We start from the raw sequence: 21880 nt of genomic DNA, 5'->3' as shown, positions 1-21880 counted from the left end.
GATGCTATTCTTGCTCAGGAGCTGCAGAAGGCTTCTGAAGCCAGAGAAGTTGTTTGCTTTAATAGCACACAGCGTGAAACAAAGCAAAGAGGGAAGTCTTCCCAGCAAAAGGCCTTTCTGCTGAGCCTGCTGCACCTCGCTGCCTCTTGGAAATGTTTAATTACAGGCTGCAGATTCCAAAGCATTTTCTTCCAATTATTTCATCTCCGATTTAATAAACCCTGTGTTTTATACTCCCCTGAGAGGAGAGAGGCAAGTGGATCACTGCCTTGGTTCCACTTGAGCGGAAAACCAGAACAGCACCTTACCTGCTGCCCTGAAACAGCTGGCCCAGGCACAACGCAAACCCTAATCAAATGAAAGGAATTTGAGTTTAGAAGTGAAGGAATTTGGTAAGACCTGCAATCTTTAAAGCTCTAAAGTGATGCTCTATTTTTTATCTGGTTGCAAAACATAAAGCAGGTACAAGCTCAAGTGTCCCCCCCAAACATGGATTAATGGCTGTGGCTCTTCTTCCTCTCCTCAGGCAATGGCTCATCTTAACCCCTCCTGCTGAGAGCACCCACAGCCACCAGCACCCACCTCTGAAGGGCATCAGGGACACCACACTTGCAGGAGGGACTTGGCTGCTGAGTTCAGGAATGTCTCTTTCTGCAGGAGAAGCTCATTCCCCCTGGATGCAGCTGTGGCTGTGGTCAGAGCCCAGGAGGATGGTGGTGATGCAGGACGGCCAATGTGTGCCTGACACAGGAAAGCACCCAGGGCTGCTCTGCCAGCAGACACAGCTGCCTCCAGGAGCCTCAGATTTTGAGAGGTGCCAAAATGCCCACAGCACCATCCCTCACATCCCTCCTGTCCCCTCCCAGAGGCACCACAGCACAACTCAAGCTGGAGGATCTCTGAAGTGTTACCACAATTGATCCTCTCCCAAATATCTGGTGGGTTTTTACAATACCTCTCTCCATCTCAGCCAGAGTTTAGGCTTGGAAATGACATATCCTGCAATGTATGGACACACAGGAAGAGCTGGCCAGCAGAGCCCCCAGCCCTGCCTCAGGCTGCAGACACAACCCAAAGGGGCAGTTGCTACCTGAACACAAAGCCCTGTTTATTTCAGGAGGGCACACACAACAGGGATGTCACTGCTGCAGCTGAGAACCCTCCTGCCTCTTTCTTTACATAAGCAATGCATGCTTTTATAGACCTGTGTCACAAACCTCCCCACCTCAGTAATATTTTAGAGTAAATTTAGCCCTGGTGATACATGCCTGACCTAGAGGGAACTCCAATTATAGCACAGCAGGGAAATATCCACATATCCCCCCTTCTGCACTTGGCCTCTCTACTCAGCTGCTCCTCCCATATCCAGATAGGCTGACAGTGTCAGTTCAGCCTGTCCCCTGCTCTGGAAGGTGGGGATACTCAGGGGATCTCCCACTTGTTCAGGCACCCATCAGTGGTGACAAGGCCCTTGTGTGGGCCAGTTACTTTTTAACGTAACAAATGCTTTGTGTTAGTAGTTGGACCTCCCAGGGACACATGAGCAGCACTTTCACAGCTCCTCATCGTTTCTTTTTTACACCTGCAATATTCCTGAGCATCCTGCAGTCTTAAGAAAAAGGTTCCCTTCAAAATCTGACATTTCAGCAGCATTTCAGCCTGAAAGACGCCAGCTCAGCACAGGTCTGAAGTCAGAGGGAGCTGGAGCAGGTGACAGACCCAGGCAAACACCTGCAGAAAGTTTCCACTATAGAGCCAGCAGCTCAGTGGGACTTCACAACTCCTAGTTCTTTACAGTGCACCTTTAGAAAGAGAAAAGATGAAGAACAGTGCCCTCACTTCCAGGAGCCTCACGTCAGACGATGGGTATGGGCAAGGAAGACAAGAAAAGAAAGAAAACAACATGTGAAGGGCCAAAGCCCATCTGTCTACAGCACCTGGGGAGGAGCACAATGTGCTCATGCACCAAAGCAGCCATCAGTGAATTTTCAGGGAGAGCTTGAGGTGTGGCTTCAAGTCCCCCTGGGATCACCTTTCTGAGCTTCACAGGAAGGAGAGGTTTGTTTAAAAGAAATGACAATTATGAGGCCAAAAATAAACTCACGTGTTTGAAATGTCTGGCTGAAGCCAAACACCCAGGAAGCAAGGGAGGGGAATCTGTGGGGCTGTGCAGTGAGCAAAGGCAAAACCACATCAGATGCAAGACCCAAGGGGACATGGGGACAGGAGACCTCTCCACTTCACCCCACTGGCCAGAGGATTCACAGGGTGTGGAAGACAAGACACACAGAAAATAAGCCTCAGTGAGCACGCTGCAAATGCTGTTTCAAAGGCAGAGGGACTTTGCTTACAGCCTTCTGCTTCTCTAGCAGTGCTACTGAAACTGGGTTAGCAAAGCCTCAGGGTCCCATTAAGAACAGGGAGCAAGGAGGGCTGCAGCGATGGGGGGGGATGAAGGAAGGGATGAGCAGCAGCACAGGCGCCTGTAACGGTCTCAAACAGCTTGAAAAGAAGAGAAAGATGAAGGCAACAGCAGGCTCAGAGTGTTTAATGAGCACATCCCAGATGCTAAGGCACAAGCCTTGGCAGTGCAGCTTTTGTCCCTGCAAAGCCCTGTGTTGGTGAAGGGCTGGCACTCAGAAAATGGAAATACCTGCTCTAAACGTGGAGGTTTTCTAATCAAACATTCCCAAACCAAGCCCAGCAGCACATCTCCCACCTCCAGTGAGAGGGAGCAAAACAAAGACACTCCTGCCCCTCTGTATGAATTTCTATTAGTGTGCTCAGCTCCCTTTCAGCAGGAAATCTGCTCATGGAATTGCACCAGGGCTCAGCTCATCCATAATGCAGGAACACCCCCGTGCCTGAGCCTGTCAGGAAGGACAGCAGCTTTCAGTATGAACCACGGTATTCTGGGAGGAGGATGGTTAAAAATATGTATCTTATGCCTGTGCCACTATAAATTATTGACTGTACAGGGAGCTGGAAAAAAGGATTCTGGGCTGTGAATAATTTATTTTGTAATCCAGACGAAGATGGAATTTTACGCACCACTTACGGCCGGCACCACGCCTGCAAGCACCAGCTGCACTGCACACCACCTGCAACAACTGCCTCCCCATCTCTGAGACACTTTTGGAAGTTTCTTCCCTGCCTTGAAACAAAGACAGTCCCTGGGGTGAGCAGACAGTCATTCCCAGACATTTAGGAGGCACGTTAAGGATGCAGAAATCTCCCTGTGTTTTAAAGCAGCGTTACAGGCACAGCACAACAGCTCAGAAAGGAAGGGACCTACCTCTGCACTCCCAGCCTGATGCAGACAGGGATCACGCTGCCAGGCAGATTGTTTTGCTCAAGAAAAACAGATTTGAGTGGCACTGAAAGATTTAGCACCAACTGCAAAAAAACCCCCCACCAGCTACAGATGAGTCCTGTCCTAATACCTGAGGATGGAGGGGATCCAGACCACAGCAGCACTGGAAAACTACAGGATTTGACAGAACCTGATGGAGTTGTTACACTTGCTTGTGCCATTTCCAAAGTACCACCTTGTTTTTGGTGTTTGTGTTGTGGGTGGAGAAGAAGGGGGGAAAAAAATGATGTCAAACTCCTGAGATGTGTATAGAAAAGGGAGAGGAGGCACCTTATGCTGAGAAAGGTCTTCAGACCTGGGATTGAAATGTTTAATACCTTGATGTTGTGGTTTAAAAGCCAGAACACAGCCTTGTACCTGCTTCCAGGGAGAAAATTAACCCAATCTCAGCTGAAATGAGGACATGTAGATATGTAGACAGCATTTTAAAGCCTGCCTCTAAAGAAAACCACCAAGAAAACTAGCAAGAACTAAAAGTTGTGACCATACTCAGATCCTTCCAATGAAGCTGCCTGAAAGAGAGAAGGGCAATCCAGGTCTGAACACACAGGAGGAACACATCTCACCAGACCCAGGGTTTTGGGTCAGGAAATGCTTCACCACATCTGGCATTCAGTACAAGAATGGAGAATGCATCAATTCATGTGCTCAGTGACAATCTCAAATTGGAGAGAGGAATCTTCTCTGCATCTTCCTTGAAATGCAGGCAGGCAAAGACTGTCACAGGGAAAGCAGCAAGCACCTTGCTTAGAATTCTAATTTATTATTAAATTACATATCAAAGCCTTTTGTTTTCAATACAGAGAATGCACAATAGGTGAGGACAAAAATAATTACAAGTGACAATAAAATAAGTTTCAAGAAGCTCTCAAAGTGCAATTAGAAACTCATTCCCATGGGCTGGACTGGGCTGTTCTTTGAGAAAGGGTTTTGTCTTGAGTGATTATGTGAACTGCTCTCCTCACTCAGTAGCAGACAGACCAACAGTTGAGAGGACAGACACAGGGCACCAAGAGGACTTGCAGATGTTACCTAGAACATGGCTCAGTTTTGCCTCAGGATGTCTTTCACTGCAGTCTCCTGTACTGCACATTGTTCAACAGGCCCACACTGCTCTGAAGGGTTTAATCATCAGAGATGGTTCTGGAATGATCTCCTCCCTCAGAAGTGACACAGGTGGTACATTTCCCTCCTGCTTCAAATGAGAGCTTGGAGGGGGGGAAATAAAAACAGGGAAAGGTTATGCATCAAGTGATTTTGGGAAACAGGCTGCTATGTGGAGAGAGGTGAAATAGTCCTGATGCAATGGGTTACACACAGACAAGTGGTGAACCAGCCTTTGCTCCCTGGGCAGTTTTGGGGGAGCTTCAGATGGCAGCTCCTAAGAGGACATGGCCCCAGAGCACAAGCTGTCAGCAACTTATCTGCAACTTCCACACCACCTAAAAATCTACTTCTGCTCTTTTGTTTTCAACATCCAGTGAGGAACTGACTCTTTCTTCTCACACTAATCTTTAAGAGCAATCAAGGAAAGGGGTTCTGAAACTACAGCTGAAGAATTCTGGTTGATTATTCAGTGTAACTGATCCAGCAGGAGTTTGTCCCACACTTCAACATGCAACAGCTCCTGAAATAAATATTGGTTAAGAAAAAATGTTGGGTCTTCCCAGGAAGAGAAGCACCACAGAGGTGTCCCAGAGACAGAGGGCAAAGCCCTCCTCCTGCCTTGCTCGAGCATAAAGGGCTGGGGATCAGTTTTGGCTGCAGACTGTGCTCACTATTGACTGAACACACAGTCCTGGATGCTGTCAGAATGCCATTCCTCTGCTCTAGCAACCAGAACCTGAAGATCAGCAAAAACATGTAAAAAAGACCATTCTAAAGAGCAAGGTTAAAAATCCTCATGTAGCAGGGCATCAAAAATTCCCAAGGGGATCCCTCAGGTTCTGAGGCCTGGCTAAGGGGCTGCTGGATGGGCCTGAAGTAGGTGCTTGTGTCATGGCAAGAATAAAGCAGAAATCTGAAGAGAGAGTGTGTGTATGTGAAATGTGCCCTGTAGAGATATGATAGATTTACTGGCTTCATTTCTGTGGCTTGGCAATGATTTTCTTAGCACAGTTCTATTTGGTTGTGTTACAAAACTGCAGTTTTGCCAGGATTTGCAGAAATGAGAATTCTTTAACCACAGGTTGTTTTTTTTCCTTTCCTTAGAGCAAGAGGAACCACACAGAATGAAAAACTCAGAGAACATATTTAGCAACAGGAGACATACAAACCCATATTTTGGGATTTGAGATTAAATACTACAATCCACTGTGTTCATTTTACAGTCTGTTGCTCTCACTACAGGTCCAGGAGGATTAACAAGCTCTTCCCCTTGGCTGAATGCAAGGAGGCCACTTCAGAGAGCAAAGCAGAATGCCCGCTCGCACTGCTCACGAGAAGATGGTGAAGAGGAGACTACAAGGTTAATTAAATGTATTTTCCCAACACAAAACTCTGTCTTGAAACCAACACAAATAAAAACTCCAGAGGGGCTGCCAACACTGAAGTCATTTCCAGTAAAGCTTTATCAGAGATAATTCAGTATATTTCTGTTATTTTATACTAAAATAGATCTGTTCCTCCATAACATTTTCATAACATAAAAAATCAATTATGTTTACATATGTATTATAATCTACATATTTTCCATAGCAGCTTTTTCACACAATAAGATTAAATATATGCACCAAATAATCAGTTAAGTCCAGTAAAAAGACTGGTTATCAGATCAAAGAAGTGGATTTATTTACGATACCGCAGATCTCATATTGCCAACTATAGAGCAACCAAATCCTACAAAACATAAACAGAAGCATGACTGCTGACCAGGGTCCCTTAGGGTGGTGGTGGAATCAAAGAAAAAGCATCGAGGAGAAGAGGTTTGATCTCCCAGCACATGGATTTGTTAATAAACCTCCTTCATCCATCAATGTTCACAAACCCCTTTAACCAACACTTCCTTCGAACCAGGAGCGTTCCAAAACAACCAAATAATCATCCTTTAGTTAAAAAAACAAACCCCACATGTGGGAACTCCAAATGCCTTCTAATCCCAGTGACAAGATGACTGATCAGAAGCCTTTGTTGACTTCTTTAGCACAGTTATTATTCTGCAAATAAAGCTTGGAATCCACACAGAGGTTTTAGGCGCGACAGTGTGGTTTTTGCACGCTACACAGGCACAGAGGCTCTACTCCCTCCAAAAGGTACTTCACAGACACTAGAAAAAGCAGTAAAAAATTGTGTCCATCCCTCTAGGCTCTGCTCCACAAAAGGACCTGGAGGCAATCTGACACTGGTGGGGGATGGCAGACAAGAAATCTGTTAGGAGCGCTGTAAATTGATTGTGAAAAGAGTTAATGGAGTTCTTGGGAAGATACTGCAGTGCCTCAGCTGGAATTTATTGGGTTATCATGTGACAGGTAGGAGAGAGCTGTTGAAAGAGCAGAAAATCCCATAATTTGTGAATCTGCAACATCAAAGCCATTAGCTTTGTTTAGAGACACAAACACATTCATGTTGCATGGCTGGACAAGCAAAGATTCCCTCCCACGCACCTCTCAGGTAATGTAAATAATACTCTGTGATTCTGTGACTCGCTATTCACACATTCAGTTCTGTACTATGAGGAGTTAATGTCCAACACTTTTTGCACACAGATGCATTTGCCTCAGGTGTAACCATCAGAATTCTTTCCAGCTGACAGTTTAACTTACATCCTACTTACAGTGTAAAAATATTAATGCTATTAGAATAACTGTCTCTAAATTACGCATCAGACTTTTCAAACTGCTCGTCATGTCTTTAGAAAGACCTTTATGATGTCAGACAACAAAGTATTTACACCCAAAAGACTGCTTTTAGGTGCACTCATGTTTGGTCACTTTTCAGATGACTGAACACTATAGTAAACAGTTGCTAGGACATTGTGCTCCCTTTTTACAAAGGGGGAGTTGTAAGTCCCTTTAAAGCCACAAGAAACCTTGCAAATCTTCCTCAGAGGGTAGGTAATTCATATTCTGTGCAAAAAGTGAACAATCCTTTTGTTGGTCTGTTTTTTACTTTGAGGAGTTTGTGTGAAGCACAGTTTTCACAGCACAAATTAAGCAGAAAAAGACCCCCTTAGTATCTCACCCATGAGTTAAAAAGAATTACAGAACATGTATTTAGTAGTAAAGCAACCTGATGGCTTAAAGCTGCAATATCCTTCTCACAGGGCAAAGGTGTGGAGGACTGTGCTTGGCCCACAGAACTGCCTTCCTGTAGTTTCCATCCAAGGCAAGCCTAAATCTTTTCCCACTTACCAGCCTAAAACAGACTTGCCCAGTGCCACTGAGCACTGAAACTGTTCTTCCAGCTCTGGTAAGTATCTCACAGTTACTTACCTCCCAGTGAGAAAGGGAATTAGAGATAAACAAATCCCACAAAACTTAACCAAAAGAAGATGTAATGGCAGGGAAGGAGAAACACTGCAGCTTAACCCAAAACCAGTGTCACAGTCTACCATCATAAGCTCTAGACACCGTGCTGATGCTCTCAGCCACGAGGAGATGGCTGTTTGAGGTCTGTCACTTCCCCTGCTCACTTTTCCTTGCCTAGGGGGAAAGGGATGGCGGTGATGAGTTTAGCAGAGTCCAGGGAGGAACATCCATCAATGAAAAGCATATAGCAGCAGTAAGATGGTACAGATGCCAATAATGCCACCCAAGATGAAGGAATCTCGTCGTTTCCGAAGGTTGATCCTTTGAATCAGGCTGTTCACTGCTGGAAAACGATCTTAGAGCAGTCTGAGTCAAGGTCTTAACAACAAACAGCACCTGCATGTGGAAATCTCAATAGTGCAGGAAATGCAGAGCTACTCCCAAGCTGGAGAAAGCAGATGCAGTAAAAACCCAATTGATAGTTAGCAGGATTATCACTGTACTTCCCTAATAACAGACAATCAGAGAAAAGAGAAACCAGAACAGCTCAGAGTTCACATTTACACAGGATTCACCACCTGATCACCTAAATTACCAGCACTGGATATACTTTAATCTCCAATATGTGAGGCTTAGCTACTTCTAATAATTGTGTTTAAATGGGAACAACAAAAAGGGGGGGGGGCAGTTATATAAAACATCTGTGAAATGTATTTGATGGAATTCTGTTACTGGTGAAAGGAAGAACCAAAGGCATTTGACTGAGAGACTCATGCACACTGCATGACCACACACTGCTCAACTATAGCACAGAAGGAAGAACTCCTCCCACTGTAAAGTCAGAGGGATGTAAATCTATCTCTTAATGTACAAAATGCAATTGCCAACAAGGTAATGAGTTTCAGAGCTTCATGTCTTGGAATCAAGAATCTTTCAAGGCCAAAGCTTATTGAATTTTTTTTGGTTGTTCTTACCAGCTAAGAAGGGTAATGAAATTCCTGGGTTACCAAGATACATCTCTTCAGGATGTAATCTGTCTCATCAAATGATGCTAATGTTGTTCTTTGGGCCTTGTGACACAAAGGAAGGAGTAAGTGGGAAAATGACAAACATGCAGGACTTGACAATCTGGCACAATATTTAGCCATGAGCACAGAATATGAAGGGAAACCAAACAAGCCATAATCTGAAGAAGACTTGAGACACACAAGAGAATACTCAGGTCATGAATACTCTATCTGTAAGCCATAACAAGCAGCAATGTATGCCAAGCTTCAGTTCAGTCTTGAAAGCAAAAAGCAGGAAGAACAATGAAATGATACTTCTATGAAAACACACAGCAGGGAAGGTCATTAAATGCTGCTGCAGATCTCCAGCTGTAAATTAAGCCACAGTGGTTGCAGAATCCGAATTTGAGTAAAAAGAACTTACCACATTCATGATGAAGGTGCTTCAGTGAGATTATCAAGAGAGACTGGTAAGACAACAATCTGTTTGTCATGAACAGCAATACCACTAGAGGTTATACAGCCAGTGACAGTGCAAAGCATGTTGATTCCCAGATGACAGTGACAGATTGTACCACACCTCTTCTTATGCACTGGCAGCACAAATTTTTAGGAAAGGATACTAGCCAAGGTATTCATCTTGCTTTGTATTGACTTCAACATCCCTCTCTGAGAAGTCATATTTTCTTTAGTTGCCATGGCAATGCTGGGGAAAGAAAAAGAGTGGATGAAGTTGTTGGTGCTAAGAATAATCTGCAGCTAAAACAAGAGGAAAGCAAGCAGGCAATGCTTCTTTAGAGAACAATGAATGACGTGAAGCAATATGAATGAAACCACATTTCTTTCCATTAATCTCTACCCCTTACACTTAAATAAAAAGAGAAATCATTTAAAGCCACTCACAAGAGAAAACACTGACATTGCTTGAAACAGGCAAAGTTTTGGCATATCTCCTCCAGGCCCAACACACAGTCACACACACACACATTTTATCTGTGCACTTTTAAACACAGAACTGTCCTTTCTGATGGTTTATAACAAATACATTAGATACATTTTATTTCATGTTTGTCTCTGAACAAAATGACACTTGGATTGAGCAGCTCGGGATCATCCAGTGGCTTCTCTGCTGCGGCACTACAGCCAGTATCACAAGAATAGTTGGCCAAAGCCAGCAGAGCCAAGTCTAACAATTGTCCTTTAAGACCTACAGCAAAAGGTCAGTGTCACAGTTCACAAACACCGTGAAAAAGAAAACATCCCAGATCAATGACCCTTAAACATTTCTGGAGCGTTGAGTTCCTTTGGGAATATGTATCTGCCTACTCCCTCTCAACTAACCCTTGATATAGTATCTTCAGCCTTCTGGTAATGGGCCAGGGAACATTAAGAAAAAAACCCAACAAATCAAACAGAAAGAAAAAAACTGAAGGGAAAAAGATCTGCTGCCACTTCTTCAGGTGGAGGCTGCCTTTCCCAGCTCTGGTTTTGCCCATAAAAACTAAAAGCTTACCAAGCCAAAGCTCAAGTGTTATCAGTGGTATGATTTTGGTTTTAGGAGGAGCAGAATACCTTGGAAAGCAAGACAAGTTCATCACACAAACATGTGTGAGCCAGGTGACAGAAGGGCCAGCCTATGGCTCTCATAGCTTTCATGTCACAGAAAATACTCTTCCAAAAGCTCTATGCAGCAATTCTTTAAATAGAAAAACATTCATTGACAGGGTAAATCAATACCTTATTTTAAGGTTATATCAGCATTCTGGTAAACTTGGACATACATTAGAAAACTGGAAATTTATCAGTCAAAGGGAATATAAACAGTTTGATAACATGTCAGAGAAACACGGACATTTTTAATCAGAAGCTCTGTGGGATTTATCATTTATGGGAGTTATCATTTATGGGAGTTATCATTTATGGGAGTTATCATTTATGGGAGTTATCATTTCAACACTAAATTCTGAAGAAATTGATTTAAAAAAAAATTCCAAGGAAGTTTCAGGGCAGAACTCTGAAAAACCTTCAAGTATTTTTTATCTACACACAGTACTTTTTTCTTTTATAATTCTGAAGTCCCAAATCAGCACAAGTGAAAATGAAACTCATGATTAACTGAAAGCAAAGGGTCTTGCAGTTGCCTCCTTGTTTAAAACAGGGTTGCCTGAGTCAGTTAACCAATGCTCTTCATCTCCCAAAAATCACAGAAGCAGCATCTCAGACAGGGAACTACTGTAACTTGGCACATTGTGTGTGCTTGTTCCTGCAGATACACTAACTCATTTAACCCATAAATGCAACCAATTTATTTGATTACACAGGACAGCCTTTTCAGGACTAAAATTAGAAGGAAAGGAAGTGAAAACTATCTTAGAGGAGAAATGAAAGCTCAAATCTTTGCCTACCCAGGAGCTCACGAGCATGTAAAGGAAAGCATCTAACAGTAGGTGTTAGCAGTAATTCTGAACAGAGAATAAACAGCTGTATATTAAACAAGCAGTTATCATCTAGGTCTGAAAAAGGGGCTACAAAATTAGAACAGTAAGTACATCAAATCATATCCCACATGAGAAGATATGGCATTTGAGACACACATTTACAATTCAGTACATAGGTATTTTAGCCCTCTAAAGTAAAAAGCCACAGGCTAGCAAAGCATTACAGATGCTACTGAGAAGAGCACTCAAGATTTTGCAAGACTAGAACCAAGTTGGAAAACAAAAGATTTCCTCATTGTACATAGGACACAGGTTGTTCAGTAACCTACAGCTTACTTTACATCCCCACCCTGACCTAATACTTGTCCAGGTGAAGTTTTAATACAGCCTTTCTCAAAGCACTCCTGAATTAAGCCCCATGTTTTTGAAAGATGCATCCAATAACTCATTAAAGCATCCATTAATTTACAGAAGTGAAAACACAAGATGAATGCCAGCATATAAAGTGTTTCTCAGACACCTCCAAAATGCCTTTGGAAATAATTATTACAGATTATCATGGAACACCAGGTTCCTGCTTTAACATCTGAGGAGTGAAACTGTCCATTTCATATAAAAAGGCAGGATCTAACTGTTTAAGTTCTCACATTACAAGACTGGAATCTCCTTCATGTCTCTTATCCAGCACTTTGAAAAAATTTAGCTGGATGGGCTTCAGAGTTGCAGAGCTCTGAAGAAAACAAATGCAGTGTTTACCATTTTTAATGTGATACAGCCTAGTAATGAATGCAACTGTGACAGCCATGAACAAGGGTTTAACTGGATTCTAGTAACCAAGCCAAATCCAAGTAAAAAGCACTGTTCTTCATGTATAATTTGACTACTCAAAACATGAGCTGGATTACCTAAGCCTCTTTATCTGTAAATAAGGCTATGAAATTTAAAAACTACCAGAAAACACACAGCTCTGGGGCACGAGTCCACTGATTGGTCTTGTACAGTCTGAAGCATTGCAGCTTCCTCATTAGACAGTTTTGGTTTCATTCCCATCCCTAACATATGCTCATTGACTTACTGTTGCCACTTCTTCACTGACAAACACATTTGAAAAAAATTAATCATGTTCTTCCCATTCACAATATTGGCCCCATTTAGCTACTCAACACTGTAATATCTCTAAATCAAGAGTACACCCTTCTTATGTTTTGGAACTTCTTAGACAACATTTACAATAAAAGATTAAATGCTTCTTACTGGAATCAAGATGACCTTGATTTAAGATTTCATTTGCAAACCAGCATGAACTATTCTTGGTGCTGCATTGGCTTAAACTACTGGGGTTGGGTGTAAACCAAGTTTCTAAAACCAGATGGTATCCTGCTCTCTGTATCTAATACTAAAGCATTGCTAAGTGTAACATTAAAGATTGCTGCACTACTGGAGAAATCTCTTCTAGGTAAGGCCAAGGTCATAAACAGCCCACTCAACTCTGCCACAAAGCAGCAGGAATATCTGAAATCCCTGTGCCTGCAGCCCTATTTCCTCAAAATTTCACTTACACTTCAAGTTTGTCCTTGAGTGTTCAGTAGTGCTGTGAGTACACAAGAACCACATTTCTCTTCAGAAGCAAACCATCTGATATTTATACATCGTTTGCAGTTTTCACTGGCATGAAAAAGTACAGAGTAATAAACACTTTCAGCCATTATCACAGTCAAACTAGTCCAACATGCAGAGATACACTTTTAACGCTGCTTGACTTGGAAGCAAAGTGTTTTTACCTAGACAAATGTTTAAGCTGTCGGGTATTTTCACCCCACATGGCAGCCACACACAGCTCACGATCAAGTGAAACGTTCCAAAAAGTCAACTCCGTGTTGCAGCCATTGAGACAGCTCAGTCAAATCTACTCTGATAGAGAATGAAAACAAAGCTCTAAAGGAACAAGATGGGTTTTAAAATCAAATAATTCATCTATTACTGGAGCTTCTGCTTCGCTCTGTACTCTGTGAATCACACTTGCTCATGCAAATACATGATGATGGCTGTGATTAGGGGCATGGACTCTGTGGCTCTGCATAGAAATGTAAGCTCTAATTTTAAATTTGTAAACATTCTGATCACTTATCCTTTGCATAGACATATATATTCATACAAATAAATATACATACGTGCATTTTGTACATAGACAATCTTTACAGTTACTTTAAAGACTATTGTGTCATTTCATGAAGCCTGACATGGAAATAAAAGGAACATCTCCCCAGAAATGCAAGTGATTTTGCCCAGGCACTCTGGCAAGGCTCTTCTGAAAAAAGCTTAGACTCAAATCTAACTCATTCCTTTCCATTCTGTCAAGTCAAGATTCAATGCAAGTGAAAGCTTCCCTTTTATCAAATCCTAATTATTACCTAAAGAAATACCTCAGATACACAAGGAAATTATCTTTGTTGAAATGAAATCTAATGGTTTTGGTCTGGCTTCAGAGTGGGAGTGGAGTAGTGCAATCTGTTAATAGATAAACACTGACAAGTAAGCCTTGAATTAGGCCTCAGAAACAGCACGACAATAAAATCCTAAGAACTTGTCACACTGTACATGCAAAACCATAAAAAATTCCAAACTGAGACAACCTAAAAACAGAAGCTGTTAGAAAACAAGAAATAAATCATTTGCTATTTTGGAAATGTGATAATGTTTGAAAATGAAAACCTGAGAACAACAAACATATTAAGCAAAATCTATGCTAAGATTTCAATCTGGCCAAGAGAAGTGAATGCTGTTCCAAAAGAACTGCAGTACAAAGTAGCACATCCCACTCATTTCTGGAAAGAAATATGCTGCAGTAAGAACCCATGTCATGTAACTCATTTAAAAAGTGATCAAAAGTTTAGTACTAACAAAACATCTGGAACAACAGTCCTGCCCATTGCTTTAGGTACTGCCTCATGTCAGCCTAAGTGCCCATATATTCACTTTGCTCCCATGGAAGAACCACACAGAGGAAGGGTGAAGCTCTGCACTCCTTTGGTTCTCTGCATAAAGTCAGAGCACTAACTGTGGAGTCCCTGGCAATGGAATCACTGCTAAACACTTCCCAGTATTTAGAATTGCTGCTAAATAGCAACTTCTGAGCAAAAATAAGCAGGAGTTTCTTGACTTCCCAAATTACACTCAAATAATGAGTAAGGAACTACAGCAAATGTAAACCTTGAAGACAGAGCAGCATCAGTAGCCAGAATACACTAATTACCTCTCACTTCACACAAAGAATCTGCATTCAGACAGCCTTCCCTGCACAATTCCTTTTACTTGGTTTACAAGAGACAAAGCAATTGATCATTGGGGGCTGGGTAAATTTCTATCTGGTAAAATCACTTAAACTGCAGCAGGGTTTGCCACAAATTAATATCATACCTGAATCCTTGCAATTACTTGGGATGACAAGAAAAAAAGAGTAAACTAAAAAAATTCACTCCTGTTTCAACAGAGTTGGAATTGAATTCAGATGGTATAAATGCAATTACATTTCCTGCTCAATGCAGTTGCTAAACAGGCTCTTTTGCTACAAAAAGAAATCTAGAACATTTTTGGCAACTACATGAGATTCATTTACTACAGATAATAAATGGCACAACAAGGCTGGTTGCACTCCAGCCTCTTATAAAAATGACAGTTCATTTATTACCAGAAGGAATGTTACTGTGAACAGCCCCAAGGAGCTCTGCCCCAAGCTGTGCGGTTGGGACTGTTGTGTGACAATCACTCACTGTGGACACAGTCAATTTGTGGTCAACCATGGGACCACAGCTCATCCAAACACAACACAAAGCAGTTTTGAACCTCCCAGGACACCTACTGAGGACACCATGGAGATCAAAACTGAGGGAGGATGCTGGGCAGGTGCGTTGTTCTGAGCCCCAGTTTGCCACGACTCCATTCCCTTGCACGGGGAAATCAACACAGAGGTTCACTCATCACACACCTATGCTCAGCTTCTGTGATGACACATCACCAAAAGGAAAAGGCAAAGAGCTCTAATGACAAAATAGCAGTCACTCTGCAGGCTACTAAATGCAATAAATCACCCTATGCTGTTTAATGCTCCAGTTACCTGAGTGGCAGCAAGTAAGAGATTCAAGAAATGTTCTGCATTTATATGAGATGGAAAATTAGGGCTCCAAGCACGGCAATAAAGGAGAGGATTTTTAATCAAGAGAAGACTAGACCCCAAAGTAAAACAAGCATTCACTAGAACTGCTTAGTTTGCCAAGTGCCTCTATGAGGCTGTGGTGAGATTACATCCGCATTTTCAGGCATTATTGCACTGATCACTTCTGATTCATCGTTGCACCTTACTGTGGTTTAACACATTCTTTCACCACGTTAATTACACCGTGCCCGCTGTGTGTATTTAAGCTAGCCAGCCCTTAATGGACACAGAGCCTTGCTGCACCTCTCATTCCTCTTTGCCATGACTTATGCCAGCACATGCATTATCTGTAAGCATCTCTTTGTTTGCTTTCTTCCCTTTTTTTTTAAAGCAATAATCTAAAATTTAAAGCCATTAAGCTGGGCACTCTAAATTACTCGTTTGCAAAATCTCAGAGTTCAATGGAAGATTGGGAAGGGCACAGATGATAAAGAGTAATTTGTGATGCTAAAATCCCCAGATCAGTTAGAGAAGGTATCGCTCAAGTATTCAAACCACGTAAAACCCCAAAGATAAATACCTGTTCAACAACAATAACCTCTCAAGCCCTTGTGGTAAAAGCCCTTACCTACATTAGCTGCATGCCAGGGTGCTGAATACATTGAATGACTACAGAAAATCCTGTTGAAGAGGCTCACTGTGAGAAGAAACAGCTTGAGACTGGAATAGATCTCAATAGCTCAACCTGCTCTGCTCAATCGTTCCCTTTATTTCTGTAGGGGCTAATTACCTTTAAACAGAAGTGCTTATTTTCTAAATTAGGATGAATAAAATATTTAAGCAACACCATTATGTCAATGTTGAACAGAAAAAAACCCCACAAACCCACCACTTCATTGTAATACTGCCCCTGAGTTGTGAACAATAGCTATTGTATACATGAAATGACTGATATCTTTGGACACAATTGAATGTAAATGCTGATTGTACAGAAAATAATGAAAATTAGTCAGCCCATTCCTACCTTATTGTTTCTTCTATCAGTCGATCTGAGCTGAAAGCCAAAAGAGAAAGAAACAGAAGTTATAAAAAGTAACAAACATTAAGTTTTATCTTAGTTTATTAAATCAATGACTGCCATGATACAAACCTTAACAAATTTGCCCCTAGATGCCTTATTTCTGGATGTTGATACTTTTTGCTACTACATGGATTTGGTATAAATAATGAGAGTCTTTGGAGAAGATTTATGCAATATTCTCTGGAGGAGCATTTCCTAACTGTATGCAAGAACAGATGCTCAGGAGGACACACAAAGACATTGAGACACAAAAAAAGGGGAATGGGTTGCATGATTCATGGCTAATTAATGTTAACTGAGCCTGACGTGTACCAAGAGTGCAAGACAGTTTTGAAAGGAGTATTAGAGAAGGAAGTATCTAATGTCATTGCTTTTTAACCCTGGTCATTCCTGCCCCCCCTTCAAAAGACATAATTAACAATAAAAGCTGAGAGTTGGTTCCAGGTAATAACATCTCAAAACACTGCTTAAGAAGTTTACCAAATGCTGTTTTATGGTGGTTAATGAGGCAAGTTCTTTCTCTAGTAATACAAGCTGGATGAGAATTAAGCAATGCTTATGGGAAGCAGAATACACACCATCTGTAAGAGAAAGACCTTGATAACACACCTCCCTTCCCTCTTGCTGTCACATATTAATCAAGTTTCTGTGTAGCATCGCTGGGAAAAGGACAGCCTAAAATACAGCACCACAGAGAGAACACTTCATTTCAAAAATGGATGTGAGACATTCTAAGATGGCAAAGAAGATCCTCAGAAGACTTGAGCAATTTCACTTCTGTACTCAGCTTCTTACAGTTTTTTAGTCGCTGTTTTACAGCCAACTATGACATCCCAGAAAAACATGTCTTGTTAGAGTAATTAATGCCCTAAATATTACACTGACATAGGAGAGGTGACTGCATCCCCACTTCCCATCCTGCAGAAACAGTGATGCATCCCTACAATCGCTCCATTTAACTCACAGATTTACCCAAACTCTTGTAGAATGAGTGAGTTTGGTTTCCTTCAAGTGCAATCTGATAGAAAGAAGTTACATGTTGCATTGGATATCGCTTCCAGTATTAAAGCAGAATGTATTGCTGCCAAACTAAAAGGATTAAAAGATGCTGAAAGGTCATGACCGTCCTCATCTTCCACTCTCCTTGTTCTAAGTGTTTTGCCACCCTGGGAAGGGAAGATATCAACAGCCTCCGGTGCAGCACAGTTCTGCCTCTGACTCAGCCAGAGCCACTCGATTTGGAACTTTTCTTCTACCCACAGAAATTCTGGAGATCCCCCCACATCTCCAGCTGGAGGCACGGCCAAGGAGCACGTTGTGCAGCGTGTGTAAACTGCTTGGGGACGGGGAGATGCTAACAGAATGTCCTTATTTGTCTGTGAAGAGGAGTGAAAACATGAAGGTTGCTATTTCAGTCTAGTCCATGGCTTGAAATATGGAGACAGCACAGAGAGCACTAAAAATATTTTGCCTGATTTTAAGTTGAGAGGGACTCAACTGGGGCAGCAAACACTGGAAACATTGGAACTGGAACACTTCTTTCAGCTCCCAAAACAAAGCCCTGCTCCTAAGAGTCACATCAGTTGCCAGTACATTGGTTCAGTCAACTAAAAGCATTTTCATTCAGTGTGTGGTATTTATTACCACTGGTACAGAGAAGTAAAACACCATAGCTGTGTACACAGAATGATGTCAGCAGTCTCATGTCTCACAGCATCTGATAATGTCCCCAAGGCAAGCGCAAGAGAAAAGCCATGCATTAAAGATTCCCATAACCACTGATTCTCAAAGACATCAAATTCAACTGAGAATGTGCTTCTAGTACATAGACAGTCCCTAACAGACAAGTGTATTATGTGGGCAGTGCATAATAAGAACAAACTGCAAAACCATCAGAAAACAGTCTGAAAAGCACACAGTGCAGAGGAATGCATCATTATCCAAAAGGTTTGCTCCTTTTTTAAACAAAAAACTATTAACAACTAAAAGATACCAGGAGCCAAGCTGTAAATAAGTAACACTTCTAAAAATGCTGTGGAACAAAACATTGCTAGAATAGTCCTATTTTAAAAAACCCAAGAACACCTTACCCTGGGAAAAATCACCAGCATTAGCAGCTCTTTCAACTGATGAAATGAAGAGTATGTTGATGAACTGAAGAGGACAGGGAAGTTGAACACATTCAGAGACCTAATGTGAACTAGGGTGCTTCTCCAAGGTTTTCAGAGCACAAAAATCAGGTTTTCCAATTTGCAGCAGAGAAATTGACTGCTTTTTATGCCACAGAAAGCTGTAGTCCGGCAGTTTCATTAATTAGAGACATAAACACAAAAAGTATTTAAAACCTTCAGATTCAATTACATTTTACTGCATTCTTTTTAATATGTATACCCACATACAAAAATAAACCCTGGAAATGGAGCTGCCTGTAAAATGACAGGCAGAAGTTAATAACAATGTATAAATCCAGCAGTAAACAGTTCTCACTACTACACACAGGGACATGAGATGCAAATACCAACAGCAGGTGTTTAACAGGCATCTGGAGCCACGGGATCAATGTTTCTCAGCTTCCTTGGAGGTCAACCCAACCATTTAAAAAGACGAGATGCATATGAGTTTTCTTCAGAATGCCTGATTTGTAGGTAAGGGCAGACAGAACTAATGCTTCTAGCCTTAAAGAAGTAGCTGAGAAGAATACAGATTTACTAAACACAGCTTCCAGTATATTCTTCCCATCCCACTAAAAACCCCACTAAAACTCTTAACTTTATTCTTCTGCTTTCCAAGCAAATACAAAACCAGTGGATATCACCTTATGAACATGCAAACAAGCAAACACTGGTTCTGGGCAGTATTAATCTGATCTGCCATCTGTTTCCATGAGCTATGCACTCTCACCTGTCGAGACAGATGGCACTTGGACGAAGCCATTTAAAAATACTATAGGAAAGAAATGCTGAAAGATGCTGAGGAAACCACCTACTGTAATAAATGGCAAAAATCCAACTGTAGCAGTCATGCATATGAAACAATCAGGCCTCTGTGCAACTGCTGTCTTCAGAAAAGATTGCACACTTTGTCATTTAAATATGCAGACAGGTAAATTAATCCAAAAGAAAAATTACGTGACCTGTGCCTTAGGATAGACGTCTCTCCACATCAAGCTGTTACAACTTTATGGCCTTTGTTTTTTTTCAAAGCAAATCTCTGTGCTAGTAGTTAAAGTTCAGAAGTATAGATGATTACTGAAGTGAGAACTGGGCTTCTCCCATATCCATAGATTTTACTGCTGACTTACTAGCTAGATACCCACTACACTTCTCAGGAAAACAAGATACAGAAGTAAGGCTCTCGACTGCACACAATTTTCATAGCCCTGCATCACCAAGTAAAGTAGAAATTCCAGGAAACATTGCAAAATAACCTTGACACTCCAATACAAATATACAGATTAAGGAGAAACAAATCAGACTTGAGCAGTCAGTTATTTCCATCATAGTAATCATTTTTAACTTGAGTGAAAGAAACACTGTGCACACACATGCAAAAAACCCCAGCTCCAACCGATTGGTTCTGCTTGCCAGCAACATACTTCGTCATCTAAAAAATTCAGAAGATCATAAAAAACTCAAGCAGAAGAATGCAAAGCAGAACACTTTTCTCCTCTCTGTGATAACAATCAAGATACTTCAGATTTTATATGACTTGTCTCAAGCTTGATTCCACTTAGTGTCATGGAGTGAATTCCACTGGAGCTGCTGAGCTAGTTTGGACAGTCACCTACAGTTGCTAATGAAGACAAAAATTGACGTGGAAGCATATTCATTGACTGAGTCCCAACACAAGAGCATGGCAAGACAAAGACACCTAGGGTAGATGGGGTCCAGAGAGAGAAAATTTATAACACAGGACTGTGCAGACAGTAAAAATTCACTCCTGCGTTTTTATCGGAGAGCAGAAGTAGCACCTGCCATGAGTGCACAGCATGCAACAGCACAGGGAGGAAAAGGAACATATTTGACTACAAAGCATAAATCTTATGTTTCCAGCTGGCCAAAAACAAAGACATGAGGTGAAAAATGAGCATTTTCAGGGATGAAGAGAGACCATTCCGAAAGCAGAGAAAGGTTCAAACATAGAGGCAAACTGCTGTCTCTTGTGGGTTCCCCTTATATGGCAATTAAAGCACAAATCTAGATGCTAAGGACATGCAAGGTTTTTATGTTTTCTGTTGCAGGAGGTAAAATGAAAGAGCCTACACCAATCAAACATAAAACCCATGAGCATTAAGTCAATGTACAGAAGAACACGTTCTTAAGAACATCACACCTACAGACTCTAAACACATACGTAAGCTTATTTGTGCAGATGATTGTCCTGGGCTGTCTGACACTCAGAAAGCACTCTCAGTAAGAATGAGGAACAGTTGCAATGTTGGAAAAGAAAAAAAAGCACACCAGCACAACATCATACTGCTTTTAATCAATGAAAGCAGTCTGTTAAATGTAGAATGAAAGGCACTGGAGCACAATCCATTGCTCTAGTCAGGAGTTAACTAACACTATTTGATGTTTTCTTTCCAGATGGTTCACATGTACGTTATAGATGAGAAAAGAAAACCATGCAAAAGATATGTCCTTCAGCAGAGGGAAGAACCTGCCAAAGGATTTCCAGGAAAAAAAGCTGGTGAAACCTTCCTCCAACCTGCAATTCTATCTCAGAGGCAAAATTCTCTAAAAATTGGACTCCTAGCTACATCAGTAAGTAAACATCTCAGCAGCTTATCCATTCCAACAATGTGGATTTAAGAGAAACTAACAGAAGCACTTTCTTTGCAGCTAACGTCTGCAAACATGTCTATATATGCAGTGTAACCAATGAAAAGCTTCTAACTCAGCTTTATGTATGCAAACAAATACCAAGGGACACTCTACGTTTGCGGAGGAGATCCCCAAGCACAGGGATCCACCTTGACAGGTCTGAACATCAGAGGGTTGTTTGTCTTGGATTTCCAAAAGCCACAGTCTGCACCTCCCACTGAACCCCATGAACTTGTCTGGGAATTATCAACAGAGTGAAACAAACATTTCTGCAAAGGAGGAGTTAGCCAAGAAAGCTCTTTGGCACATAGAAAGACTACTGGGGAGAGCGTCTGATGTTTGAGAGTCCCAGGAGGGTGAGCAACAGCAATACTTCTTCCTTTAAAGTGAATCTATAAGGAAGTAAGAGCCCTCTCAATAATCTGCAGCATTCAGTTTACCCAAAGAACGCAGTTAAAAACTTAAAATGCAAACAGCTGCCATTGTCTAAATGAAGTGCAGCAGCTGGTTGCCTATTAGTGAGCATCAAACCAATGCCA

At 41.6% G+C, this 21880-nt stretch overlaps 1 protein-coding gene across 2 annotated transcripts in view; it reads right to left on the bottom strand.

Annotated features, from left to right (window-relative positions):
• Nucleotides 1–4116: 4116 nt before the first annotated feature.
• GOSR1 (golgi SNAP receptor complex member 1) overlaps nucleotides 4117–21880 on the bottom strand; it is a 30863-nt gene continuing 13099 nt past the window's right edge. For both annotated transcript variants that reach the window (XM_062012430.1, XM_062012431.1), the window contains exons 7-9: nucleotides 16462–16491; nucleotides 9470–9552; nucleotides 4117–8194 (exon numbers count right to left, since the gene is read on the bottom strand). In XM_062012430.1, the coding sequence (XP_061868414.1) occupies nucleotides 8070–8194; nucleotides 9470–9552; nucleotides 16462–16491 (238 nt within the window). In that variant the 3' untranslated portion in view covers nucleotides 4117–8069. The remainder of the gene's footprint in view (nucleotides 8195–9469; nucleotides 9553–16461; nucleotides 16492–21880) is intronic.

The sequence above is a fragment of the Colius striatus genome, chromosome 20 (genome assembly GCF_028858725.1).
Source record: "Colius striatus isolate bColStr4 chromosome 20, bColStr4.1.hap1, whole genome shotgun sequence".
In the NCBI taxonomy this organism is placed as follows: domain Eukaryota; kingdom Metazoa; phylum Chordata; class Aves; order Coliiformes; family Coliidae; genus Colius; species Colius striatus.
The sequence above is the reverse complement of the archived record's forward strand: the minus strand, read 5'-3'. Positions and strand labels throughout refer to the sequence as shown.